The sequence below is a fragment of the Cervus elaphus genome, chromosome 6 (assembly GCF_910594005.1).
Source record: "Cervus elaphus chromosome 6, mCerEla1.1, whole genome shotgun sequence".
NCBI classification, from domain to species: Eukaryota; Metazoa; Chordata; class Mammalia; order Artiodactyla; family Cervidae; genus Cervus; species Cervus elaphus.
Window position 1 is genome coordinate 628,787 of NC_057820.1, and position 26,450 is coordinate 655,236.

The 26,450-nt window shown below is 65.3% G+C and overlaps 1 protein-coding gene across 6 annotated transcripts; it reads right to left on the minus strand.

Annotated features, from left to right (window-relative positions):
• Positions 1 to 2,273: 2,273 nt before the first annotated feature.
• CTBP1 (C-terminal binding protein 1) lies at positions 2,274 to 26,069 on the minus strand. Of its 6 annotated transcripts, none has more exons than XM_043905939.1 (10): positions 25,876 to 26,014; positions 18,537 to 18,729; positions 17,210 to 17,364; positions 9,056 to 9,200; positions 7,544 to 7,750; positions 5,740 to 5,954; positions 4,685 to 4,815; positions 4,008 to 4,135; positions 3,328 to 3,445; positions 2,274 to 3,158 (listed from the first exon to the last, which is right to left on the minus strand). In XM_043905939.1, the coding sequence occupies exons 2-10, from the start codon at positions 18,541 to 18,543 to the stop codon at positions 2,972 to 2,974; spliced, it is 1,293 nt and encodes a 430-aa protein (XP_043761874.1). In that variant the 5' UTR covers positions 18,544 to 18,729; positions 25,876 to 26,014; the 3' UTR covers positions 2,274 to 2,971. The 6 variants fall into 6 exon arrangements, with proteins under 6 accessions (XP_043761874.1, XP_043761875.1, XP_043761872.1 ...); XM_043905940.1 differs by having other exon boundaries at positions 18,537 to 18,725; positions 25,876 to 26,004; XM_043905937.1 differs by lacking the exon at positions 25,876 to 26,014 and adding an exon at positions 25,257 to 25,502.
• Positions 26,070 to 26,450: the final 381 nt, after the last annotated feature.

Below are 26,450 nucleotides of genomic sequence, written 5' to 3' on the forward strand. Positions count from 1 at the left end.
GTCATGGGGGTGGGAACCGGGCTCCAGCATGGAGGTCCCGAGCCAACCTGAGCTTCCGGTCTGAGGAAACGCCATGGTCACTGATTCACTCACCCTCACACTCTGGCCACTGGGCGGGCCTCCTGAAACTCACACTTTTGCAAAGGAAGTTAAACCAAGAAAAGCTTGAAGTAAAATACAAAGTTTCAGCTCTGACAGGGGATGAGATCAGAAGTCCTCAGCCCTGCTCTGACAGCAAAGAGAAATCAACAGGGTCTCCTGGATGCAGAACGAAGGTCAGGGGGCCACGCACCCCCCGCAGTCTCAGGGAGGGCTGACGGCCGCATCCAGCTGCAGACGGGCGGGATGTCCGGGGGCTGTGGGGCTTGCTGGGGGCCGGGTGGGCAGGCGAGCGGCCGGCTCCGGGAAACAGGCCTTGCTGCCCACGGTCACTGGGACCCAGCTGACACAGGCGCGCGGAGCTCCATGCACACACCTGGGGTCCCGCTCCACTGCTGGGCCAGGCCCGCAGAGGCCAGCCCAGGGCAGGGCTGATGGACAGGACGGCCCTGTCCTGATCACTGTGAGAAGCTGCTGCAGAGTCCCTGGACCTGTCTGCCAGCCCCGCGTGTCTCAGTTCTGTGGTGACACAGGGTGGGGGGGGTGATTACTGGGCCTGGGGGTGGACGCTGGGTGGTTCTGCACACGGCTCCTGGCAAACGATGCTCACCCCAACCCCTGCACAGCTTGGCGGGAACATCGATGGGCCAGGGTCAGAGGGTCCACGGGGACTCGGGGTTCAGGACCTCCCTTCAACACCATCCTCAGTGGAGTCAGAGGGGCAGCATTTGTAAACAAGCTCCCATACTCAGCGCAGCCGCCCTGAAAGCATCAGGCCAGGGCCCCGCCCGGCCCACAGCAGCTGGGGCTCCACGACCGGGGAGTGAGGCCTGGGCCTGAGGGTGAAGGCACCCACCTCACACGGTCACCCTCAAACCCATGGAGGGTCCTGAGGTCACCTGGTCTCCACAGGGCCCACCCCTTACCTGGGGGAGACCTGGGGGCTGGTCCCCATATGCGGCCTATATACCACCTGGGCTCACGGTGTAGGAGTCAACCCCCGAAGCTCATGGTGTAGAGGTCACCCCACCCCGGGCTCATGGTGTAGGAGTCACCCCACCTTGGTCACGGTGTAGGAGTCACCCCACCTTAGCTCAGGGTGTAGGAATCACCCCACGCTTGCTCAGGGTATAAGTCACCCCACCTTAACTCATGGTGTAGGATTCACCCCACCTTAACTCAGGGTGTACAAGTCACCCCACCTTAGCTCATGGTGTAGGAGTCACCCCACGTTTGCTCAGGGTATAGGGGTCACCCACTTGGCTCACTCCTTAAGATGAGGCTGGATTATCTTTTTTCCTCTAAGGATTTGGAAAGTTAATCTCAAAATGATTGGAAAGTGCACCTCCTTTTTGTTCTCTCAAGTGAATTGGAAATCAATGGTTTTTTTCTACTTTTTAAGTATTTTTTAGAACTAAGGGTTGAAGCCATTTGTAATTTTCTTTGAGAAAGTTTTTTAATTTCTTGGAAAGTTATAGAGCAATTCAGATCTTTTACTTTGTGTTGGTTTAGCAAGTGTTCTCAAATTTGCATCAGAAAGTTTTCATCACATTCTCTGTGATTTGATTGACATTGGGAACTGCTTAGCAACCTCCTCTTGAGTCCTGGTCCTAATTGTAGCTGTCTTATTCTCTTCCTTTATCTGAAGGTAACAATTTTACTAATTTAAAGAACCAACTGTTGAATTGCTTGATACTGTGTTTGTGTTCTATTTGATTAATTCCAAATTTATATTTATTTTGTACACCCACCTATGACTTAAAACTTTAGCTTTCATAGTTTTCTAGTTAAGATACAAATAAACATATCTTTATTCCAGCCTTTATATTATTTTCTAAAATTCACACTAAGTTGCTCGGTTTTCCCCTAAGCCGCTGCTCCAGCAGCTCGGTTACTTCAGGTGCTCCCCGCTTGTGTACCTTGCACTTCCACCGTCGCTCAGGACCCCGAGGGGGAGGGGGAGGCACTGAACACAGAGCAGTGAGGACCCCCAGGTTCCAGTAAGGACACAAAGGTCAAGCGGCTCCGGAAGCAAGAGGAAGCAGAGCCCAGCATGGACCACCCCAGAGCTGCCCGTCCAGCTCCGAGGCCACCCCCACTGGCCGAGAAGAGGACTGACCCTGCCAGTGTCCCCATGAAACAAAGCCGCTAAAACAGAGGCTGGGCGTGCCGGCTCTTTCTGGGACTTTTATTTCTTTAAAATAATTCATACAAATGGTTACGGTCACAAACATGATTTTAACCAAAATATTGCTAGCCTACCACATCAGCAGGACAGCACCGCGGGCCGGGCGCCGCACCCGCGCCAGAGAGAGGCCGCGCGCTCCACCCGGCTGCCTCGCGATGCCGTCTTCGTTGGAAACAAGGGGTTCATGCCAAAGTTAGGAAAGACAGCCTTGGTTCTGTTTTTCTAAATTATTCTAAAAATAAGACAAGCAGGTAGAAAAAACAATGCACTGTGTGGCGTAAAAAGAAAAACGGGAAGGATTCATTGTCCTGAGAAGTTTGCCAACTGCCTGTCTGGGGCGCTCCACACGCAGAAGGAACGGCCGGGAGCAGCGCTGCGGCCGCCCCGGCTCTCCTGCCGACAGCTGAGCAAACACACCTGTGATGTTCTAGAGACTGTACACAGACGAGGACATTCGGGGAGAGTGAACTACTAACTTCTGCTGCTGAACGAGGACGCGGAGGACGCGGAGGACTCGGGGAGCGGCCGGCCCTCGGGACGGGACAACTACAGTCGACGCGGGCAGCGGCGCCAGCTCAGCCCTGGCGCCCGGCCCGTCTCCAGAGACCCGGCCACCGCAGGCACCGCGCCGCACACGCCTGTCCAGGGCTTGGCTGGCGCCCCGGCTGCAGAGCTCCGGCCCGGCTACAACTGGTCGCTCGCGTGGTCTCTATCCGCCTCGGGCTTGACGGTTTGGCCGGGAGAAGGGGCATGGGGAGGATGGGAGACGGGAGGCAGGCCGTGGGACAGGGACATCGCGCTGGGGACGATGCCCTCCACGGCAGCCGGGATGCCGCTGGGCGCCACGCCCACCACGCCCGGGGGGTACCTGCTGGGGGAAGAGGCGGCGCGTGAGCCCGGGGGGCGCCCCGTCCAGCCCCGCCCCGCTCCATACGGCCGAGACCCAGGACGGCGCCCCGTCCACCACCCCGAAGGCTGCCGGCCGCTCCGGCGCGCATGCCCCAGCCGCCCACGGCCAGGGGGCCCAGAGCCCCGCTTGCCTGTAGGCGGCCCCGTTGAGCTCGGGGTGCACCACGGCGGGGTCCACGCTGGCCCAGTGGGTGGCGGCTGCAAGGTGGTCCTTGTTGACGCAGTTCTTCAGGCTGTCGGGGATCCGGCCTGGGAAATGCGGGGAGCGAAGGATGGGGCCTGTGTCTGGCAGCCAGCAGGACCCAGGGGTGCTCGGACGGGGACGGGGCCGCCCCCACGGGCGCAAGGCCCTCAGGCAGAGTGGGCCCCGCCTGTCAGGTCAGGGTCCCCCTCGAAGCTCATGGACCCCTAGCCTCGGGCGGGCGACCTCAGCTCACTGGTGCCTGCTCAGACCGGACGTTTCAGAGCTGACGGGCCCACCCAGGACGCTCACACGCACGGCAGACCTCCTCAAAGGTGGGCAGAAAGACACATGAGCCCCCAGGACCGCGAAGGAGCATCACAGACGCGACGCCAAGAGGCCCTGCGTTCAGGGTCTGCGGCGTGGGAACATCAGGCCCTGGTGGCTCTCGTCTCCTTCCGCGCCCCACCCCCCCCCCCCCGTGCCCCGCCCCCACGGCCCACGGCCCCCCCCCCCCGTGCCCCGCCCCCACGGCCCCGCCCGCAGACAGACGTGGCCCCCTGCAAGAGCCTGGGGCCGCCCCGACTCCCATGCCCCACACCCTGCCGGACGCGGCCCCGACCCGCCCACCTGTGATGGCTCTCCGGATCTCCCTGGCCGCCTCCTCACGCATCTCGATGGAGGCCTGCTCGCTGTACCAGGCCGCATGCGGGGTGCAGATCAGGTTGGGCGCATCCTTCAAGGGGCCCTGGCTAAAGCTGCACAGAGGTCAGAGGCTAAAGGTCAGAGCCTGATCTTGGCCGGAGCCCACCCCTCCCTCAATCTGTCAGATCTGCTCAGGCCCTCCCTGACCGCAGTGGGGAGGGTCTCAACTGGGGACATGCCCAGCCCCCTGCAGGTGACTGAGCTCTCAGACCTGGACCCCTGAACACCCCTGCAGGCTCCAGGGGTGAGGACCCCCCGGGCCCTGCTGCCCGACAGCCTCTCGGCCGGGGCGTCTACACACAGCCACCTGGGGCCCTGCGGCCTCGGACACTTGGCAGGGGGCCCTGGTCTCAGCCCTCCCCCTCCCCCAGGTGCAGGACCCCGGGCTGTCCTGGCCCGCACAGCTGAGCTCCCCTCCTGCTGAGGCCTGGCTTGGCCCTGGAGGAAGGTTTACCCTAAGCCAACCTCAGGCTGCACAAAGGCAGGGCCGGGAAACTGTGTGTGGGCATCGCCGCCCCCCCCCCCAGGCCAGACCCAGGCCGGCGCCGGGCACGAGCGGGGCGGGCACCATGCCAGGGGCCCCAGGAGTCGGCGGGAGGCACCTGAAGGGCTCCGACTCGTGCACGTCCAGGGCCGCGCCGCGGATCCGCCCCTCCTTCAGGGCCTGGGCCAGTGCCTTCTCGTCCACCAGGCCACCCCGGGCCGTGTTCACCAGGAAGGCCCCTTGTCTCATCTGGGAAGAACAGATGGTGGGCCTGAAGGCGCCCCCTCGCTGGTTCTGGGAAGGAGGCTCCCCCTGCTCCAGATGGGGCATTCCCTGTGACCCTGATTTCACCCCAAGGCAGCCCCCCCCCCCACTTCGAGGGGCTCAGGAGGCCGTCCATGGGCACAGGGCTCTTCCCTGGCAGGCTCCTGTCTGTTCAGGCCTCACTTGGTTCTCACGGATTGCTCGGCCTGACCAACTCCCTGACCCCCAGAGGCCAGCCCAGCACGTGGGAACGGTGTCCGGTCTCACCCTCCATGGGGCTGGGGGCCTGGGGCAGACAACAGTCAGGGCTCCAAGTGTGCACACAAGAATGTGCATGCACTCCCTCGCGCACACATGTGCACACACAGAAGTCTATGTAACCACATGTGCATGTGTCCGCATACGTGTGTGAAAGTCGCTCAGTCGTGTCTGACTCTTTGTGACCCCGTGGACTATAGAGTCCATGGAATTCTCCAGACCAGAATACTGGAGTGGGTAGCCTTTCCCTTCTCCAGGGGATTTTTCCAACCCAGGGACCAGGTCACCCGCACTGCAGGCAGATTCTTTACCAGCTGAGCCACAAGGGAAGCCCAACCATATGTGCGTTTGTATGTATACACGTGTGGATAGACACAAATGCAAAGCGCGACTGCACACGCTTAGAAACACGTATACACACACATCTATACAACCATGTGCACACACATGTCTATACAACACATGTGCACACAAGTGGAGGGCCACCGTCATCCAAACTTGCCCACACCCAGGTGTGTGCACTGCACGTGCTCACAACACAGAGGCCTGTGTACACACTGCCACTTGAAAGGCCCGGGCCGGGGAGGGGCCCAGGCCGGCCCCGCCCCCGCCCCGCCCCCGCCCCGCCCCCCGCGGTGCCGGGGCGCAGACCTGCTTGACCGTGAAGTCGTTGATGAGGTGGTGGTTGTGCTCGTTGAGGCCGCAGTGCAGGGTCACACAGTCGCTGTGGAAGAGCAGGTCCTGCAGCGTGCTGACCCGCTGCAGCCCCAGCGCCCGCTCCGTGCCGTCCGCCAGGTAGGGGTCGTAGAAGAGCACGTTGAAGCCGAAGGCCTTAGCCCGCAGCGCCACCGCCTGCCCCACACGCCCTGGGGGGAGAGGGCGTCACCCGGGCTCCTGCTCAGAGGCCAGGCAGCGGGCGCGTGGGGGACGAGGCTTCAGGGAGAAGGGCCGGGGCCTGGGGAGCACGGGAGCCCAGCGGACCTGCCGCAGGCAGCACCGCGGGGCTGGAGCAGCCTCTCACTCTGCGGGCGGGCAGCGCGGCCAGGAGCCCTGCTCGGCCACTTCACTGAGGCACCCGGCTCCTCAAACCCAGGGAAGCCCAAAAAGGACTTCCATTTTTATGAACAAACGTGGAAAGTGGAATTGTGTGTCTGGCAGCTGCCACTGCACAGCTCCTGGGTCCCCGGGAGCTGCACGCAGCGCCTCAGGGTGGAGCCACCACGGCTGCGACCCTGGCCTCTGCAAGTGACACGGGTACCAGAGATCCCTGCTTCAGCTCACGCCCCCGGGGCCACCGCTCTGCTTTCAGGCCGAGGGAACCGGAACACAGGCTCTGGGGGTCCCGAGAGGGGCGCAGGGAGGGCAGGAGCAGACGGCCAGGGCCACGGCCCCCAGGGCAGCTCTGACAGCCTCCAAGGACGACCAGGAGCCTGTGAGGATGCGGCCTCCAGGGCCTGACCACCCCGCGGTGTCTGCACCAACACAGCCTAGACAGGATGTGGCCCCAAACCCACTGGCCAGAGACACCCAGCCGCCCCACCCTCCCGGCACCCCTTCCTCCTCCTCCATCAATCACGCCGAGTGGACCCACCGGTCCCACCCTGGCTGGTTCCAGGCACAGGGGCCCCGTTGCTGGGTGCAGGGTGCTCGCGTGGCTATGGGGCTCTGACCAGCCCTGGTGTCTGTATGAGCAGTCCAGCAGGACAGCAAGTCACATCAGGAGTGGGACATCCCCACGTCCTCAGACTTCATGGTCCTGATCTGAGCTAACGCAGGTGCGTCTCTGCCCTGCAGCTCCCCACGGCTGCACAGGCGGGGCCTCTGCCGTGGAGAACCCTGGGGATCACAGATGGGGGCACAGGAGCTATGCCCCCAGGCAGGGCAGGCCACTCTGTCCACACTCGCCCTCCCCCGCTTCCCCAACCCCCGAGGCCCGCCCCACCCCAGCACCTCTGACCCCAGCACCTCTCTGCTCCCTGGTTTGCTACCTGAGCTCAGGGTGCCGGCCTGCAGGGCACGAGAGCCAGCGAGGGAGACAGCGAGCAGCCTCCCTCCACCCCGGGCAGGACTCAGGGCAGCCGCCTTGCCCCCACCTGACAGCCCTGAGCTTTTGGGAGAGTGGATGCCCACAAGCCACTCACGACACCACCCACAGGGCACAAATGACCCCTCCCAGAGCACTGTGACCCTGCCCATGGGGCACACGTGACCCTGCCCACAGGGAGCTGTGACCCCGCCCATGGGGCATGTGACCCCGCCCACAGGGCTCGTGTGACCCTAAGGGCACTTAACACCCGGGTGGGCGTGTGGCCCCGCCTGCTGTTCCTGGGGCAGCTAAGAGACCTGGCCACCCAGTGCTGCTCCCTGCCTGGACAGACATCCCAGGTGGGGGACCCGCCAACAGCCCAGCCGGCCTCTCGGTCCACAGGCCCCTGCGGGGCGGAGGCCAGCGCACCTAGTCCGATGACGCCCAGGGTCTCCCCGCGGATCCTGGCGGCTCCGGAGGCCACCTCCCGGATCTGCTCGACACTCTGGACGCGCGTGCCCTCCCGCAGCGCCTGGTGCAGCCACGTGGTCCTGCGGTACAGGTTGAGGATGTGGCACATGGTGGAGTCGGCGGTCTCCTCCACAGATGCGGCCGGCACATTGCAGACGGCGATGCCTGGAGATGCGAGACACACAGGGCCATCACTGGGATGGTCCTGGGCGTCGCCGGGGGCGGCCCCAGGGACATGTCCTGGCCTGGAGGCCAGATCAAGGCAGGTACCTGCCCCTGCCCTGGGGGAAGGCTGCCCATGGGTCCAGCAGGCAGACAAGGTGGGGATGACAGAGGCCAGGGTGGCGGGGGGTTGCCCGCCTGGACCACAGGCCACTGGACCTTCCTGGAACGGGTCTCAACCAGGCCACTCCACCCCAAGCAGCGGCCTCCCCGCCCCTTCAGCACAAGGGAGGACGGGGTGGGGGGTACGCGGGAGACTGAGCAAGAAGAGCTGGAGTCCCCATCAGACTCGGAAGCAAGGCGGCCGGCCACCCAACAGACAGGAGGCCCCTCGGGGCTTTGGAGGGGAGGACCACCCAGCACAGCCCAGACGTCCCTAGATGAAGGACAGAGCCCCGGCTGGTGAAATCGAGAGGCACAGAGGCCCAGCTCCGTCAGCAGGCATGAGGCCCAGGGACACGCCAGCTCAGAAAGCACCTGGACTGCCAGGCGACAGTGGGGTGGACACTGCCAGATACAGTGCATGGACGCCGCGTGGGGACAGGAGATACTGCGTGGGGTGGACACTGGGGTGACAGAGCTCCACAGGCACAGGCAGGGTGAACCCTGAGAGGCAAGGCCGCTGACAATGCAAGCGGTTCTCACTCTGCAGGTCTGAGCTGTCAGTGACCAGGTGACGTGGCTGAGTGAGTCCTAACCTCCCGCAAGGTGGTGACCAACACAAAGGAAAAGGAGAGGCCTGAGCATCACAGCCGGCAGGAAACTCCCCGACAGAGCCCAAGTAAGTCTGTTTTCACAGGTGTGAGACACACAAGTGCTCGAGAGTGTGTGCACATGAGCACAGGCACCCCCCCTACGCACACCAGCGTGTACACACTCCCATGCGTCCTGAGTCACAACATACACTTCCTTTCCCGGCCGTCTCATGAACAAGGACGTGAGAACCCTGACACAGACGTGTCGGCTGCCCCTGGACGGAGGCCCCTGCCCGGGTCCCGGGGCTACCGCAGGAGGGCAGACGCGCTGCCCAAGGCCCGGGCCTCCTGAGGGACAGTGCCGCCAGCCCGCACCTGCCCGAGGGGAGCTGGCACGGGGCCCACACGTGGACAGCCGCGTGAGCGCCAGCCCCCAGGCCCCAAGCCCCCTCCGCGCGGGCAGGCGCTGAGAATCAACGGACGGGACCGAAAGCAGCAAGGCCGTGCCTGGGGCAGCAGGCAGGGCTGTGGGGGAGGGTCCCCAGCGGCCTACCTAGGTCCCCGGCTGACTTGATGTCGATGTTGTCGAAGCCACTGCCGATGCGCACGATTATCCGCAGGGCCTTGAACTTCTCCAGGTCCTCCCTGGTCAGCGTGATGGTGTGGTACATCAGCGCGCCCACGGCCTCATTCAGGACCTGCAGCAAGGGAAGCGTGGTGACCGGCACTGCCCCCAGCAGCCTGCGCCCCGTGAGCACAGCAGGCTGTCCAGGTGGGAGGCGGCCCGGTCCCCGTGTGAGCCCCTGCCGTGACCCGAGGGTGACGGCGACCCAGCAGACACGCCAAGGACACCTGCCGGGTCTACAGAGGGGACAGGGCTCTCCTGACTGACAGGGAGGTGGGGAGGGGGCTGCCCTCTCCCTGGGCACCGGATGCTGCAACAGATGGAAAACGAGGGCACTGGGAGGACCCGAGACCCCCAGCACCCCCGATGGAGAGGGAAGCCATGCCGCCACGCACGACCTGCTCCCCGAAGAGCAGCCACCGCGGGGACCCCCGGGCAGTGGCCCCCAGCCCCCAGGCGGTGAACACGCAGCAGTGAGCACAGCACCCTTTCACGCCGGGACGGGCGGACGTGGCCCCCCCTCGCTGTCACCGTACAGGCCGCTCCCCCCAGAAGGGTCGGGGGCGTCGAGGGCGGGCACAGGTTTCATGTGCGCTTGGCCAAGAGGCTGGCCTGGCCAGCGCAGACCCCGCGAGGGGCCTGAAAGCTCCGTCTCTGTGCCCTGTGGAGCATCGCCCCATCCAAGGGGGCTCAGGATGCTTGCAGGGAGAACGTGTGCATCTCAGCAGGGCCGCCCCAGGTGAAACCCATGTAAGCAGATAGCTGCCAGGGTCTCCTAAGAGCCTGGTGCACAGACCTCCCCACCCATGGGGTCTGCCCGTGGCTGCAGCCCATGCAAAGCCTCTACCTGCGTGCGTGCACGGCCCGACCCACCCTGCCGCCGCTGCTAGCACCAGGCCACCAGCGAGACATGTCTGGCTGGGGTTGGGGCCACAGCCCAGAGCCCGGGACGAGGGTCCACTCCGGATGTGCTCAGAACAGCCAGGGACCCAAGGGCGGGGCCCTGGAGCTGGGCCACCTGGAGCCAACGCATCATGGACTCCAGGACCTGCCGCAGCTGGGGACCTGGTCTATCCCTCCCTAACGGGCCGGTACAATCCACGACTCAGAGGCCATGGGGAACCCGTGGGACTGTCGGCCACCCGCCCCTCTCTGGACCGAGTGTCCTGTGCTGACCTGGGCTCCCCCGTGGGGTGGAGGCTGCTGGACTCCCGGGGCAGCACAGGGCTGAGGCAGCAGCTGGCCCATGGCAGATGCGGCTAGCGTGGGGTGCAGGTGCTGAGGGGGGGACCCCAGGCAGGAGCCAGCAGCCTCTCAGACAGGCAACAGCCCTGGGCTCATCTCTCCTACGGTCACGGGGCCCCCCAGAATGCAGTTTCCTTGAGGCTGGTGTGGCCTTCCTTCCCATTCTACTGGCCAACGGGGCCCAGAGGACACCCCCCAGGGGGAGAAAGGTCCAAGGCAGAGACGGCCATCAGCAGGGCAGAGGGTCAGGGGCCTGGTCCTGCAGGGAGCAGACAGGTGCCGCCAGACTAGCTCAGGCCCTCCCTGCTCAGAGGACCCAGGGATCCCAGCCCCGGGACACGAATGGGCCGACGGGACCATGCCGAGTCCTGACAGCTGCCCCGGCCTCCTAGGAGGGGGTCAGACGCAGGCCTGGTGAGCACGGCATGAGGCAGTGGGCGGGCATCAGAAGCAGAGGGGTTGGGGGAGCACGTGGGGTGGGCAGGGGCATGGGGTAGGGCATGCGGCCGGGGCGGGATGGATGGCGAGGGGGCGGGCTCAGCCAGCAGGTCCCCAGGAAGGCCCCTCCAGCCGCCCTGCGCCGTGTGGCCAGCCTGTGAGGAGGCCCCCAGGGCTGGGGGCAGGCTGTGTGTGGACAGAGGTCAGTGCCCACTGTGGGCAGGTGGATGCTGGAACCGGAGAGGCAGACACATGGCTGCCAGCGTCAGGAGGGGAGGCCCCGCGTGAAGCCTGGCCTGGCCTGGACAGCGGGACGCATGTGGCCCACAGCTGAGACAGGGGGGTGTGTCGGGGGGTGGGCTGAGGCAGGCGGGGTGGGAAGGGGCCCTTGAGCGTCCTGGGCTGCGAGGCAGCAGGCATGGTCTGGGGCTGTCTGGAAGGTTCTCAAGTTGGGAGACCGTGCAGCTCCCCATGTGTCCACTCGTCTCCCTGAGGTGACAGGTGGCTCCCCGCAAACCTCTTCGGGCTCTGGCCCTGCTGTTGCCGCCCCGGGCACGTCCGCCCCTCAGTACCACCCACCCAGCACCTGGCAGTCCCGACGCCACGTGTGCCGCGTGAGGCACACGCCAATGGGCACCGTGATTTTAGCTTTAACTTTAGACCGCACATTAAAAAGCAGAGACGTTAGTTTGCCGACAAAGGTGCATCTAGCCAAGGCTATGGTTTTCCCAGTGGTCATGTATGGATGTGAGAGTTGGACTATAAAGCAAGCTGAGTGCAGAAGTGATGCTTTTGAACTGTGGTGTTGGAGAAGAGTCTTGAGAGTTCTTCAACTGCAAGGGAATACAACCAGGCAACCCTAAAGGAAATCAGTCCTGGGTGTTCACTGGAAGGACTGATGTTGAAGCTGAAGCTCCAATACTTTGGCCACCTGATGCGAAGAACTGACTCATTTGAAAAGACCCTGATGCTGGGAAAGATTGAAGGTGGGAGGAGAAGGGGACGACAGAGGATGAGATGGTTGAATGGCATCACCAACTCAATGGACATGGGTTTGGGTACACTCTGGGACTTGGTGACGGACAGGGAGGCCTGGCATGCTGCAGTCCATGCGGTCACAAAGAGTCGGACACGACTGAGCGACTGAACTGAACTGAACTACTGGTATGGCTCACCCACATACGGTTATGGGTTAATCCCTTTTTCCACTCCTGGTCCTTTTCCTACCAAGCATCCCTGGAACCAGTCCTAGGTGCAGCGTTCTCAGGAGGGAGCCCGGACGCCTCCCAGGGCAGCCCCACAGTGCACCAACCTCAGGGCGAGCCCACCACAGGGCCACTGCACCCCATCCAGGCCCTGGGCCCCGCTCCTGTTGGTTCCTTGTGACCCTTTTCCTGGTTGCAAAGTGGCCACAACACTCCCGGGTATGCCCTCGACCTCCCAGGGTCCACTCCCACCAACCTCCACCTGCTGTGTGACCAGCTCATCACCGACTCGATGTCAAATCCACGGGGGCTAACAGGCCTGCCTGGCCAGGCACTGGGAGAGGCGGGGCCCAGAGGCCGCTCACCGGGCACCAGCCCAGAAGTGGCCAGGGCATGGCTGGGGGCTAGGCATCTCCTCACCTCGAGGCTCCCCTCCTAGCATCTCACACGCACACACGTGTGTACATGCACACACATGGACACCTGCACGCAGACACACACACACAGACGTCTGCCCACAGAAACACATGCATACACATGTGTGTATACACAGATGCACGCGCACACAGACGTGCGCACACATACGGACACCTGCACGCAGAAACATATATGCACGCACACAGAGACACGCACACACGTGTACACACGCACACATACGGACGCCTGCACAGAGACACACACACACAGATGCACGCAGACACACAGACACCTGCCCACAGAAACACATGCATACACACATGTACACACGCACACATATGGACGCCTGCACACAGAGACACACATGTGCACAGACGCATGCACAGAGACATGCACGCACACACGTGTGTGCACAAACCCTCAGTGAGGCTCAGGGCTGACTCCCAGATGGCCCCAGGGGTTTCTGGACGACAGCCTAGGTGGAAGGACGGTGGGCTGAAGACTGCAGCCCAGATTCTCGGGGGCCTGCCGGAGCACCACCAGATAAGCACGAGGGGAGCTGCCCCGGTGTCCGTGAGCCCCCAGGGTGGGGACGGGTCACCTGCTCCTGCAGGCTGCTGGGCTTTGTCCACACCCCTGTCGCCTGCTCTCCGCTGGGACTGTCTCAGTCCTGCCCGCTGAGGGGTCTGTTTGCTGCTAATCCCGCAGTGTGTGCACTGCGGCACCCCTCCATCACCCCCCTTTCTTCCCTGTTCTGTGTGATTTGTTTTGTGGGGAGACTGCTGGACTGCCTCACAGCCAGACGGCCCCTCCTTTCCACACGTGACCTGCAGAGCGGCCGCACTTGGTTTTGGCTGGGGTGGGGAGGGGGACGGCCCCTGTGGACACGCCTCTCACTCCCAGGTGTGGCACATGCACGGGGCGCTAACCAGCGTCCCTCAGGTCCCCGAGTGGGGCCCCCACCGGCACAGCTTGCTCTGAGTTTCCCTGCACTTTAAGTCCTGCCTCACGCGGCCTCGGCACGTCCGTGCTGGGACTCCGCTGACGAGGTCCCCACTGGAGCCCTGTGACCCCCACCCCCCCGAGCACGCCTGTCTTTCCCAGCTGGCCCAGCCCTCAACGGGACCCGAGGCCTCCCTCTTCCATGGCCACCTCCACCTCATGGGGGCCTGACTTTCCCCTAAGAGCTTCAGAGGGAGCGGCCAAGGGGCGAGACGCCCCTTCAGGGTCCGTGTGCCAGGGAGGGGGGAGCAATCCCAGCTGAAACCCTTCTCCCAGGATCAGCACACCCGCCTGGGGCCACTTTGGTTCTCGTCCCCCACCCTGGTGCTGGTGAAGCCTGAACCCTGAACCAGGGCCTCCGGGGGCCCCTCACACTTGTCCTGGGCTCATGGTGGGAACATGGGAGCCTCCATTCAGCTCTGAAGTTTCTCTCACGTTGTGGTGAAAATGTCCAACATCCAACCAGCTATAAAGACAAGCTGGTGTTTCCCCAGTGCCTTGCAGCCAGGTGGTCTAGGGACCCCGTAAGCTCCATAGCCATTGGGGTCCTGGACTTCTGTCTTGCCGCCCTGCTGTTCCCAGGCTCCCCATAGCTTCCCTTCAAGGTCTGGGTGGCTGCCCAGGCTCCAGCCGTCACATCTGGTTGCTGCTGGGCTGTGCTCAACTCTGCGGCCCCTGCACTGTGGCCCGCCAGGCTCCTCTGTCCACGGGACCTCGCAAACGAGCACTGGAGTGGGTGGCCGCTCCTTTCTCCAGGGGATCTTCCCGACCCAGACATCAGACCAGCGTCACCCGCGGCTGTGTTGGCAGCTGCCACCCAGGCCGGCAGGAAGAGGAACGGTGGCTCTGCACACGCAGGCTGCAGCCCCCGGCAGGACTGGGGCACCTGGGCACCCCTGGCTCAAAGTAGGGGGCAGAAACAGGAGCCCCCAGGGGTGGCTGCACAGGGCCTGGCGCCCCGGGCAGTCTGCGTCTCTCCATGTTCCTCATTGCTTCCACCTTCCCTCTGGGCTTCCCAGGACGACGTCTTCCAAGCTTCCTGCTAAAATGTCAATCTTTCGCTCCTGTATTTAGTTTCCAAGAGCTCCTCTGGCTCTCCTGGGCCTCGTTTCTCACTGTGTCCTGCGCACTGTAGTCAGGCGTCCCTCAGGCTTAAGGGCACGTCACATGGTCCTAACATCTCTTCTGTCTGAAGCAGAAGGTTCTGTTCCCCGGACACTTCTTCTGCCTCTTCTCGGACAGGCGAGGCCTTGGCGTGGCTCCCGTGGGTTTCAGGATGTAGAGGGCTGGTTGGTGGGGGTTGCCGCCTGCCTGGAGGGGCTGAGGGGTGGGCAGAGCTCGCTGTGGAGCTGAGGGCCCTGCCCCTGCCCAGGGGCCTACTGAGTAGCTTATTTGGGTTTTATAGTAACTGGTTGAAATAGTTTTGGTAACTTACAATTTTAGAAGACACGTTTTATCTTAGGTTTCCAATTCATTGGCAAAACTTGCTTTAACATTGCTCACAGTTTTAGGTTTGATGGGGTGACTCACTCTCGGCTGTGCTGGGTCTCTGCTGCTGTGTGTGGGCTCTCTCTGGTGGCAGCGAACGGGCTGTTCTCCGGGAGTGGTGCGCGGGCTCCCACGCATGTGGGACCTTCCCGAACCAGGGGCTGAACCTGTGTCCCCCGTACTGGCAGGCAGATCTTAACCACTGGACCACTAGGGAAGAGCTGCTTATGATTTTTTAAAACTTCTACCTGTATTATCTCTTTTTTATCTCTATTGGTTTTTCTAAACATATCTTTTCAGTGTGAAACAGCTAAGACTCACAGGAAGCTGCCCACAGGTCACTTTCTACCGGAGGAGCCGCCGCCTCCACACAGGACTGCCGTCGCCACAGAGAGAACACCCTCCCGTCAGCACGTGAACCCGGCACCTCGGCCTCCCAGTCACGGAGGCAGGCCAGGGTGATGACTAGCCGCCCCTGCCGGCCGAGGCCAGCGCCCGGCTCGCTCTTCCTTCTCCTGGCCGAGTGGGCACCACAGGCCCGGGGCCCTGGGCTGAAGGCAGCCCGGCTCCCTCTGGTTCCAGCCACGAGGCACAAAGCCAGCCGCTGGGGGCTCTCGGGCAGGTCCGTGTGGACATGGGGCTTGCTTCTCGAGGAGACAGACCAGCTGTTGGCCCGCCAGGCAGGCGGCCCGGGCCTGCTCTGCTTGGGGGCCCACCCACCTGAGCTCCGGGGGCCGCCGCCCCCTCTCACCTGATGTCTGCCACCCTGTCAGCTCTGTTCCTGGCCCGTCTCCGCCCTGGGTCCCTGAGGTTCCCGCGGGAAGCTAGCTCCCGCCTCGGGCCCTCACCCGGAGCCCCTACCCACGGCCGGCCGCCTTCCCACCCACGGCTGCCCAGGTGGCCGGCAAGTCTGCTCTCTCTCACGTCAGCGCTGCTGTCTCAGCTCTAGGTCCTCCCCACACCTCTTCTGCTCTCGGCCCCTCCTGAGTGCTCAGGCCCGGTCTCCACGTCGTGGCCGTGGCAGCAACCGCCCTGCTGGCCTCGTGGGGTCCCTATCCCGACTCTGTCTCTGCTTTCACTCGGGTTCTTTTAATTCACTCAGTTGTGTCTGATTCTTTGCAACCCTATGGACTGCAGCCTCTGTCCATGGGATTCTCCGGTCAAGAATACTGGAGTGGGTTGCCATTCCCTTCTCCAGGGGATCTTCCTGACCCAGGGATTAAACCCGTGTCTCTTAACGCCTCCTGCACTGGCAGGCGGATTCTTTACGACTAATGCCATCTGGGAAGACCAAAAAGTGAAAGTGAAAGTGTTAGTCGCTCAGTTGAGTCTGACTCTGTGGCCCCATGAACTGTAGCCCGCCAGGCTCCTCTGTCCATGGGATTCTCCAGGCAAGAGTCCTGGAGTGGGTTGCCATTCCCTTCCCCGGGAGATCTTCCTGACCCAGGGATTGACCCTGGGCTTCCTGCGTTGTGGGCGGACGCTTTACTGTCTGAGCCGGATGCCCTCGCTCAGTTCTTTCCTCCTCTGCGGCCCAGTAATCTTCGTCTGTGTGCTGGGCATCGCACTAGCCCGTGATCTGCACGATGACTGGGGCCCAGGCTGACGGCCTCTCCCCACAGAGAACCATCCTCTTCCTCCTGCCGGCCTCCCAGGCACAGGGTGGGGGCCTCTATCATCCACATTCAAGGCTTGCTGTGGGTGGTCCAGGCCAGATGTGGACACGTGAGGGCAGGTCTGGTTCCAGCACAGCCTTTCTTCAGTAGCCCAGCCCAGAGCTGGGATCCAGCAGGGTTCCATGTTCGCTGGCCCATGAGGTGCCAAAGCCACCCAGCCTCTCAGCAGCCACTTCCAGCCCAACAGGTGTCCCGGCCTGGCAGGCGCGGGCTGAGCACCGCCTGTTCTCCCTGCAGCATCTGGGCCTCTCCCAACCCTGTGGGCTCTCCAGCTTCCTCAACTGACTCAGGGGAAAGGCGGTTCTGAAGTCTGGTCGGCTGTTACTATAGACAGAAACCAGATTAACGTACTCCCATCCCGGGGAGCCTGGAGCTTCCAGGACTCGACTCGTGAGAGTTGCAACCACACGGCACAGATCAGGGCGTCCCGGCGACCACCGCCACTGTCATCAGTGTGGGGTGGGGGGGAGACCCCACCCCCTGCCAGCACCGCCCACCGCAGCTGAGCCCCAGGGGCCACTTTCTGGGGAAGAACTGTTTACAACGGAGACGTCCCCACGCCTCCCGACAGGCCGGGAGGTGCCTGCTCCCCGCCCGCCTGCCCGCCGTACCTTCTCATGGATCTCCTGTGTGGACTGCGCGTCACAAAAGGCCACCGTGGCCACGTCCTTCAGGATGGGCATCTCCACCGTGCAGTCCCGGCCGTCCAGCAGCGCCACCAGGGGCCGGGGGTGCATGGGCCCATTCATGATCGGAGGTCGGACGCCTGCAACGACAGTGCCAGACGCTCAGCTCCCTGCTGGGACCTCAGCCCACCCAGCGCGGACATGATGCAGCCCATCCCGAGGACTTCCAGTTCTGTGCAACCAGCCGCTGGAATCTTTGTCAAAAATAAACTAAAAGCCAGGGGTGGTTGCTACAGCTCACTGCCACCTGAGGGGCTGCTGACGGCGGTGACGCCCCCACCGCAAATCAGGGCCCCAGGGAACACAGCCCCAGGCCCCCTGCACTCCAGCCAGCGTCAGACACGCAGGCTGGACCGTGGCGTCTCGCGGGCGCGCCTCATGTTTCTCTTTCAGCCCAGGCTGCAGCGTCACTGCCCCGAACCCGAGAGGGACTCAGCCGGCTGCAGCCAGAACCACCTCTGCCCGCAGGTCTGAAAAGCAGGAAACAGCAAAAGCAGCAGAGCGTTAAGACGCGGGAAAGCAGCCTGAGCGCCTCCCCTCCCGAAACAAGCCCGGGAACGGCTGTCAGAAACTCCCTCCTTCCGCCTGAGGCCCAGGCAGACACGCGAGGCGGCCGCTTCCACGGCCTGCGTCGGACCCCAACCCCGCACCCCCAGCAGAGCGCCAGGCCCCTCCGTCTGCGGGGGACACAGTCACCACAGCCCTGGTCTCTCCAGCTCCCCTGGAGAACAGAATGTCTCACTGAGGAACATCACTCACGACGGATGACACACGCCCACCGACAGCCGCGCTCAGCTTCAACTTCTCAAACCCCGACCTACGCAGCCCCGAGAACCACGCCCTCGGGTCCAGGGGCCTTTTAGCCAGAAGGCGCTGGCGGAGCCTTGAGTGAACCAGCTGGCAGGGCACGCAGACGGGAGCCCTGCCAGAGGACACCGATCGGGGAGCACGCGGACGGGAGCCCCGCCAGACACCGATCGGGGTGCACGTGGACGGGAGCCCCGCCAGAGGACACGGCCCGGTAGGGCCGGGGTGGCAGTGACCCCCGGCCACAGCGAGTCTGCGGGCAAGCCCCGAGAAGCCTGCTCCCTCCTGCAGCCTGGCCGGCACCTCCCCCGGGGCCCTCACCAGAAGCAAAGCCCAAGGCCAAGGTGAGGGCCCCTGGGGCGTCCCTGGCCTGACCCCACGCACTCGGTGACTGGGGGCGGCTCCTCCTCCTTGGGCAGCCTCACGTTCCCGAGCCCGAACCAACCTGCCATCTCTCAGTATGGGCGCGGCTCCCACGACCATGAATTCAACGGCTCAAAGCGGCTGTCTTCAGAATCCCCTGGCAGGACCGTGGCCTGTCACTGCGTCCTCATCCCACGTCTTTAATTGTCTCGAACCAAAGCGCCTAGGCGCCCGTCCACGGCGACCACCGAAGCCCGCACCGGGTCAAAGTCTGACTAAAAATCAAACACAAGAGACACGTTAAGCACTCCTGAGACCCAACTGGACCCCCGAGCCTGGTCCCCGCGGCCTCGACCCGCGGCACCAGGCAGCACCTGGCGTGGGAGCGACCGGCCGGCCACGGCCAGGACTCAGAGGCTAGAGGCTCACCCCGAAGGTCGCATCCACATGCCCGGGACCCCCCCGGACGTCACCCTGTGCATGAGCTGGGAGGGGTGGAGGGTGGATGGCTCAGGGAGCAGGTCTGTGGCCAGTTCTGGAAGCTTCTGTCTCATGGGGCCCATCGCTTCCTGGGCCTGGGATGGGGCAAGCAGACTGGGCTTCCATGGAGATTGCTGGGGAGAGCCCCCGGGGTGCATACCCCGACCTGGACACCCCCCTCACAGCTGGAGGTGGGGGTTCCCCAGGCCAGTGTGCACATCGGCCCCCTTGGGTAGTGTCCTGCGGCTTGGGCTGGATTCAGGCGCGGCCTTCCCCAAACAGCTCCAGGGGGCAAGACGCCCCTGCCCAAGGGGCATGGCTGGGCCATGATGGGGCCTGCACGCGGGTCACACACCATCGGGGATGTGGGCTGAGGATCAGGGGATGGGGGTGAGCGTAGACCGCCCAGCCCCCGTCCCACTTTCTCAGGGTGAGGCCACCCCCAGCATGGGGTGGACCGTAGGCGCCCATCCCCCTCACACCAGCCACCAGGAAAGGCCCTTCCTGATCCGGCCCCTCCCAACAAGTCCTGGCCAGTCGGCCAGGCCACGAACCCAGGCCTTCTCACCCTGCCCCAGGCTGTACAGCTGTGGCGGGCCGCACGAGGCCGGCCCCACAGGTTCCAGGCCCCGCGGACAGTGACATCCAGAGGCCCCCCACCCCCACCTCCCATCTGCGCACAGCCCTTCTGAGGGCAGGACGACCAGTCACGACCCACACCTTGGGTGTGCCCGAGTCCGTCCTGATCCAGCCCCTCCCAAGAAGTCCTGGCCAGCCGGCCAGGCCACGAACCCAGGACGTGGCACAGGGGCCACCCACTGTCAACAGCCCCTCCGTCGGCAGCCTGCTCCCCTCTGGGCCCACCACTTGACGGGTGTCCAGCAGCCAAGCCGCTCCCATCACCAGCTCCCATGTGGCCTGGGGGTCACCCCCACGTGGCCGCATGGATTGAAGCCCCCCTGCACCTGGGTCCTGCGTGCCACCTGCCACATGCCCACAAGTGGGGGTCACGATGCCTTGGGTCCAGGTCCCATCCCCGCATACTGGACGGCAGCCCCATCGTGAAAGGACTCGGTGCCCCAGGGCCGTGCTACCTGAGCCTGAGACACACGCTGGCTTCCCCTCACATAGAGCAGCCGCGCTCCTCTCTGAAACCACAAAACACGGGAAATCGGTGTTTCCGTGGTGCAAACGGCGATGCTCCTCTGCCTTAACTTCACTCCGTGAAAACTGTCCTCAATCAGCTGTCAGACAGCAGGTATCCCCCCAGTACCACAGACACGGCCCCGGACAGGACACCACCCCAAAGAACCACCGCAACCTCACCGCCAGCCCCCAGGCCTCCGGGCCTCAGCCTCTCAGGAGGTGCTCGGGGACAGGGACGGGTGGGGGGGTGCCCAGCCAGGTGGCAAGCTGGCTGCCAGGGATGCTGGCCCCCCTTGGGGTGTCCCAGGCTCAGCAGAGCTGCCTTGGGGCCTCAGCTTCACGCCCAATGATGGTATCACAACCAGGGGCAGGGGGTGTTCTGCCGGCTGCGATGGCCCCCTGCCCCACCCCGTGCTCCGACAGGCAGGGCCGGGAGAGGGCACTCAGGACACTCAGCCAGCCAGACTGCAGGGGCGGCATGGGGCAGACACAGCGGTCACCTCCGCACGGCCGAGTCGAGCCAGCCTGTGTGCTGCCTCTGCCCACAGAGACCCGCGTGTGCAGGTGGTGGGACTCCAGGGGGGTTACAGCCAGCCGTCTGCCAGGAGGCTTCCCCCAGCCTCCTCCCTAAACCCCAGAGAAACCAGGAAGCGGGGGGTGCCCGATGGGCCTACACGGTCACTAGTGGGCCCCCAGTCACCTGCATCCCACCCACCGAGGGCCGGGCTCCGCCCCTCAAGCAAGGCCCCACGCAGTGCTCTCCTGGCCCTGCTGCGGCAGCCGGGACCCTGGGCTCTTGTGCCCACCGCCAGCCCACCCGCAGTGAAAACGGCCTCAAAAGGAAGCCCTGCTGTGCTGAGCAGCCTGAAGGGGCTGGCACGTCCCTCCCGGCGGGGCAGGGGTGTCCACCCACTGTGGGCTCGGGCGCCAATCTGGACAGGCGGAGAGCCCCGGGCAGAGCTAAGGCCCGACGCAGACCGGAGGCGCCCTCCGGTGGACCACGCAAGTCTGCTCCGTGCTGGCCCCAGGACCCTGTGGGCAGGATGGCAGCTTTCAGCGGCCGAAACTTGGGGATTCGACTGTCCAATCGCGCTGGAAATAATGCAAGACCATGGTCGAGAAAAACTTCCAGGCTAGCGCTGGGCACGCTCGTGGGGTGAAAACGCTAAGCCCCACCTGGTTTCCAGAAACAGGCAAACAGCACCCATAAGTGACCTCAGAGCTCAGGATACTGACGGGACAGCCCAACACAGGGCCGCAGGGACAGGCTGGGGGTCGCAGTCACGCCCGGGGCAGACCAGCAGTTAGCCTCAGGGCCCCCCAGTCACCCCGCCCTGTGCACCCCGCCAGGAGCCCCCTGGCCTCCGGGGAAACGGCGCCCTTTTAAAGAGGATGGAGGACGCCTGCAGGGAGCGAAGCCAGCAGGCATGGCCCCGCGCGTGGCACCAAGACACGTCCCACACCCCCTGTGGGTGCAGGGCTGTCCTGCCAGGCCCCCGACCCCACCCTGACTGGACGAGTCTCAGGGGCTCCTGCTCTCCGCCCGCCCATCTCAGGAGAGCCACGGGGGTCTGCACCCCTCCCCGCCAGGGGAGCAGGGGTAGGAGTGACACTCAGGGGAAGGGGTCATGGCCAGAGGTCCCCCACCCTGCAGATTCCAGACACACCTGCCCCTCACCCTCTCCAGAAACTGGGCCCTGTCTGGAGGTGGGATGCACAGCTGGCTCCTTGCAAAGAAACTCTGGGGACAGAGGCGATGGGGATGCCCCATGCCCCCAGGGTGACTCCAGTGACCGTGGGGAAGGGCCATCTGGGTGGCAAGCGACTGACAGCCAGGGCACCTGCCAAGGCAGAGGCTCTGTCCCCTCAGTGGCGGGGCAGCCGAGGGGCAGGCGGGTCACCTCATGACAGCCCCGGGTTCCCAGGTACCCACACGCCGTCCTGGTCAGCCCCAGACCCAGGGCCCTGGGTACAGGGCCCAGCCCCCTCCCCCTCACTCCCTGCACCTGCTGACCGCGGAGGTGCTGTGGGCGCTCGGGGTGGGTGTGCCCGGGGGAGGGGTGGGGGCAGGGAGACAGGCACACCTGCTTGGGGGAGGGGCCGCACCTGCTGGGGGGAGGGGCCGCACCTGCTGGGCCGCAGCCTCCCCACTAGACTTCGCTCTCCTTTTCCTCCCAGTCTCACCACCCCCCCCCAGCCTCCCTGGTCCCCTCCTGCCCTCTCTGGTTTTGCTCAGGGATGGGCGCAGGTGCCAGCTGATCTTTGGGGCCCTGAGAGCAGGACACAGGCTCTGCCGGGCGGGGCTGCTGGGGGCACTCGGTAAGCACGTGGGGAGGGAGGGACTTCTGATGACCAGCCTGACGCAGGGACGGCACTGGCCCCGCAGCAGAAGACAGAGGACAGGCGCGCGGGCGGCGTGGCCACGGGGGCCAGGAGCCAATCCCGGGGGCAGTGCCCGGCGCGCAAGCCTGCATCCAGCGGCACGGTGAGAGGCAGGGGACGCAGCGGCCGGTGAGAGAGGAAGCCCCCCGAGAGCCAGACACGGCCCTGAGCTCCCCCGGCTCCCAGGCAAATGCTGGGAGAGGGTGATGACTGAACCCGCGGGGCCGAGGGGACGTCCACACCAGCCGCTGCCTAGCTTGGGCCCAACAGGACGGAGGGCACTGTTGAAGGCCCAGCAGACAGCCACCTTGACACCCCTCCCAGACCCTGGGACAGGCAGATGGTGCCCTGGAGCGACACCACATAGCAGCAAAAGGGGATGGAGGAATGGAAGGGACCAGAGAGGATGGCAGGGGACTCAGGCTGCGACTTGACAGCCATGCTGAGGGGCGATGCCGACAGCGGGGAGCTGTGTGGGGGACAGACACCCTGCACCGTCTTGCGCTCACTCCTGCCTGGCTCCACACGCTGGTCGCGCGGCGCCCCGCTGGACGGCCACTCTGCCCCGCCCCACCCCAGCCACCACGCCCTGAGCTGCGTCCTCGGGCACAGTCCCCAGGGTGCGGCTGCTCTAGGAGGGACCAGGGCTGTGGCTGGCAGACTCCAGGGTCACCGGAGTCGCTGAGCCTCCAGACTGATCACAGCACATCCCTGCATCTGCAGGACACCTAGGGTTCCTGAGAACCCGGCCCTAGGCCTCACCGCTCCCACAGCACCAGGTCAGGGTCGCGGGCTGGCTCACACCTCCTGGTGCAGTGCTACCGAGCACTGCAAAGTAAACACACCCACAGCTCACCACGAAACAGCCCCTGCTTCCTCTCCAGCCCCAGGAACTGCCTCCTCAAACTCAAGCTCCAAACTCTGTAGCCACGAACAGGGTCCCTGGTCCCAAGTCCAGTCCGCCGGCCATCTCCCTGGCCCCGCGCCCCCCCACGCTCCACCAGGCCTCCGGCCTGCACACTGTGGCTCCCTGGTCACCGCAGTCCCGTGCCCACGCCTCAGCAGCAGGAAATGCGCGCATCGTTGCCCCTGGCACCTCCCCATCCTCCTCTGCGAAGCCGGCCCATCGGTCAGGACGTGCCCTTTGGCGGACCATCAGCCACAGCTCTGACACACCGAGGCCCCCGGCCCGCCCGTCGCTGTCTGCGCGCCAGCAGCAGCCAGGCCTTCTCCAGCCCACCCCCACCGCCAGCACAGCCGTCTGGGCAGGGCTCTGGCCATACCGACAGGCCAGGTCTGCCTCTGGTGGGTGCCGAGCCCCTGCAGCCAAGGTCAGGGGCCCCCCGGGCACGCAGGGCTTCACAGCACCCGCAGCAGGACCACCCGCCAGAGTCAGCCTCACACCACAGTGTCCTCTCAACTCCTCAGAAACCAAAAGGTGTACATGTGCCAGATAAAAGCCATGATAAGAGGCGTGAGTGCGTCACGAAGACTCTTCCCCACGCGAGTTCACCTCTTCCACCACCTTCCCCCGTGCCCACCTGTGTGCAAGTGTCCTGCTACCTTCAAGCTGCTCACAGTCCCAGGAAGAACTTCATCCACATCAAAGAACACGGGGTGGGGGGGGCAGGTTCATTGTGATGCAAACCGTGACTCCGAAGGTCACCTTCCTGCCTTCCAGAGAGACAGTGCTGCACTCCAGAGACCCTGACCCTGAGCTTGCCCCCTGCCCTCTGCCCCTCAGGCCCTAGCACCCTCCCCGTCCCCCGCCCTGCCCCTCCATCTGACAGGTGGCACCCGCTCAGTCACGTGACCCCACTTCTCACGCTCCATCCCCACTGTACAGCCATGACACAGGAGCGCCAGGAGTCCACGACTGTGCACCGGTCAGGGGCTCAGCGCGTGTGCCCTGAGGGCCAGGCCAATGCTCCTGCCCGCTGCGGCCACTCGTCCAGAGGCTCAGGGATGCTGACCCACAGGGCACCCCAAGCGTCCACACTGCTGGAAACAGGCTTTCTCCTGAGTATCCGTCTCTGCATACACACACGTGAGACGGGGTGGGGAAAGGGGGTCCTGGAGAGGGAGAAGGTGCCCGCATGGGATAGGACCTGCAGACCCCACTCTGGACCCCTCATGTGCAGACCCAACTGTCCAGTCATGCAGAGAAGCAGGAGGGGTGGTATCACTCCTCAGGGCGGACTCGGAAGAAAACCAATCCCATCGCACGTCCCGACAGCGAGCCTGTCCTAACCAACCACAGAGAAGATCATCACCGGAAAGGAGGCTGTCCGCCAAGCTCCCCGGCTCAGAGGCTGCCCGCCACAGGCCGCCTTCCCGGCAAGCCCAGGGCCGACGGGCCCCTAGGCGGGCAGGAACCGGCCAGGAACCGGCCAGAGGGAGCCCTGCCCGGACCCGCGGCTTCTCCTGCGTCCACAGACCTCGCAGCCCGGGGCCCGGTCTGCGGGCTCCCGGGGGCAGGGCGGGGGCGCGGGAAGCCGCGGGGGCGGCCCCTCCGCTGCCGACCGGACGCGCCCCCACCGCGAGGGGACCCCGGCCGGGAGCTAGACCTGCTCGGGGGGCGCGACAGGTGGACACGGCCCGACCCGACGGGGGCGGAGCGCGGCGGCCAGCAAAGCACCACCGCGGGCCGTCCCCCGGTCGCAGGCTCGGGGCGCCGCCCGGGCACGGAGGGTGCCTGCCCCCCACACTTGACAAAGCAAGGGGGGACAGGGTGAGACGGACGCGGCCACAACCATCCGGTCACGGACGGACACGGGCCAGGGGCGGGTGTCACCTCCGCCGGTGACCGGCACGGCGCCCCCCGCCGCCTCATCAAGTCAGACGTTTCAACAGCGGGTCCGCATCGCCCACGGGCGCAGAGCCCCGGACGGCCCGGCCCTAGAGGACTAGGGGCTACCGGCGCGCCCGGCCTCCCTGCGGAGTCTCGCTGGCAGGAACCCCGCCAGCCGGGACCACAGGGCGGACAGGCCAACAGGGCCCGCGCCTTGGGCGCGGAGTCCCAGCCGCGACGGTCCTGAGGGCCCCGCACCCCTTTGTGTCACCTGCGCGGGCGGGCGGGGCGGTGGCGCACGCGCACTCGCGCACAGCAGCACGCGCACGCGCACGGCGCCCCTGACCCCGGCCCCGCCCCCCCCGGACGCCGGCGCGCACACGCGCGCAGCAGCACGCGCACGCGCACGGCGGCACCGCCGGGCGGAGCGGCGGCCAACTCGCACGCAGCAGCCTGCGCATGCGCACGGCGCCCCCCGCGGCCCCGGCCCCCGGCGCGCGGACGCCGGCGCGCACGCGCACTCGCACACAAAGCCGGCTCCCGCGCCCGCCCCGCCCGCCCCCGCGGCCCCGCCCCGCCCCGCCCCGCCCCCGCGGCCGGAAATGCGCGCGCGCGGCCTTACCGAGCGGCAGGCCCTTGTTGAGCAAGTGCGAGCTGCCCATGGAAAGGCGCGGGCGGCCGCGGGCCTCGACCAGTCCGACGCGCTCCGCCGCGAGCCCGGCGCGTGGCGCGGCCTGGGCGCCGTCCGCCGCTCCGCCCGCTAGCCTGCGCCCGGGCGCCGCCGTGCCGAGCCGCCGCGCCGCGCCAGCAGCCGCTCCACCGGGCGGGGACAGGGCGCGCGCGCGGGCGGGGCTTCCGGCGCGGCGGCCTCCTGTTTCCAGGCGCGGGCGCCGCGCAGACCACGCGGGCGGCTGCAGGCCGCGCCCGCCCGCCCCGCCCGCCCCCCGGACCCGGCTCCTCGCCCCGCCCCGCCGGCCGCACCTGCCGGCCTCCCAGCGGCCTCCCCGCGGGCTCCGCCCGGGCGCACTCACGCCGCGGCCCCCCGGCCTGGAGCCCGCTGAGCCCCTCGTGCACCCTCCCTCGTGTTTCCATCCCGCACCCACACGCCGGCCGCCGAGCGAGCGGCGCCTGCGAACCAGGGGTTTAAGGGTCCTTTGGGCTCCTTGCGGCCACGAGGTCGGGGGAGGCAGCGGAGCC

Excerpts from the sequence above, each read along its gene's own strand:
- CTBP1 (XM_043905935.1), bottom strand. The coding sequence starts at position 25,915 with ATGGGCAGCTCGCACTTGCTCAACAAGGGCCTGCCGCTCG. Across the intron at positions 5,955-7,543 it reads CCTGGGCGTCATCGGACTAG|GGCGTGTGGGGCAGGCGGTG; the intron begins GTGCGCTGGCCT and ends CTCTCCCCCCAG. Across the intron at positions 3,446-4,007 it reads GATCCGGAGAGCCATCACAG|GCCGGATCCCCGACAGCCTG; the intron begins GTGGGCGGGTCG and ends CGCATTTCCCAG.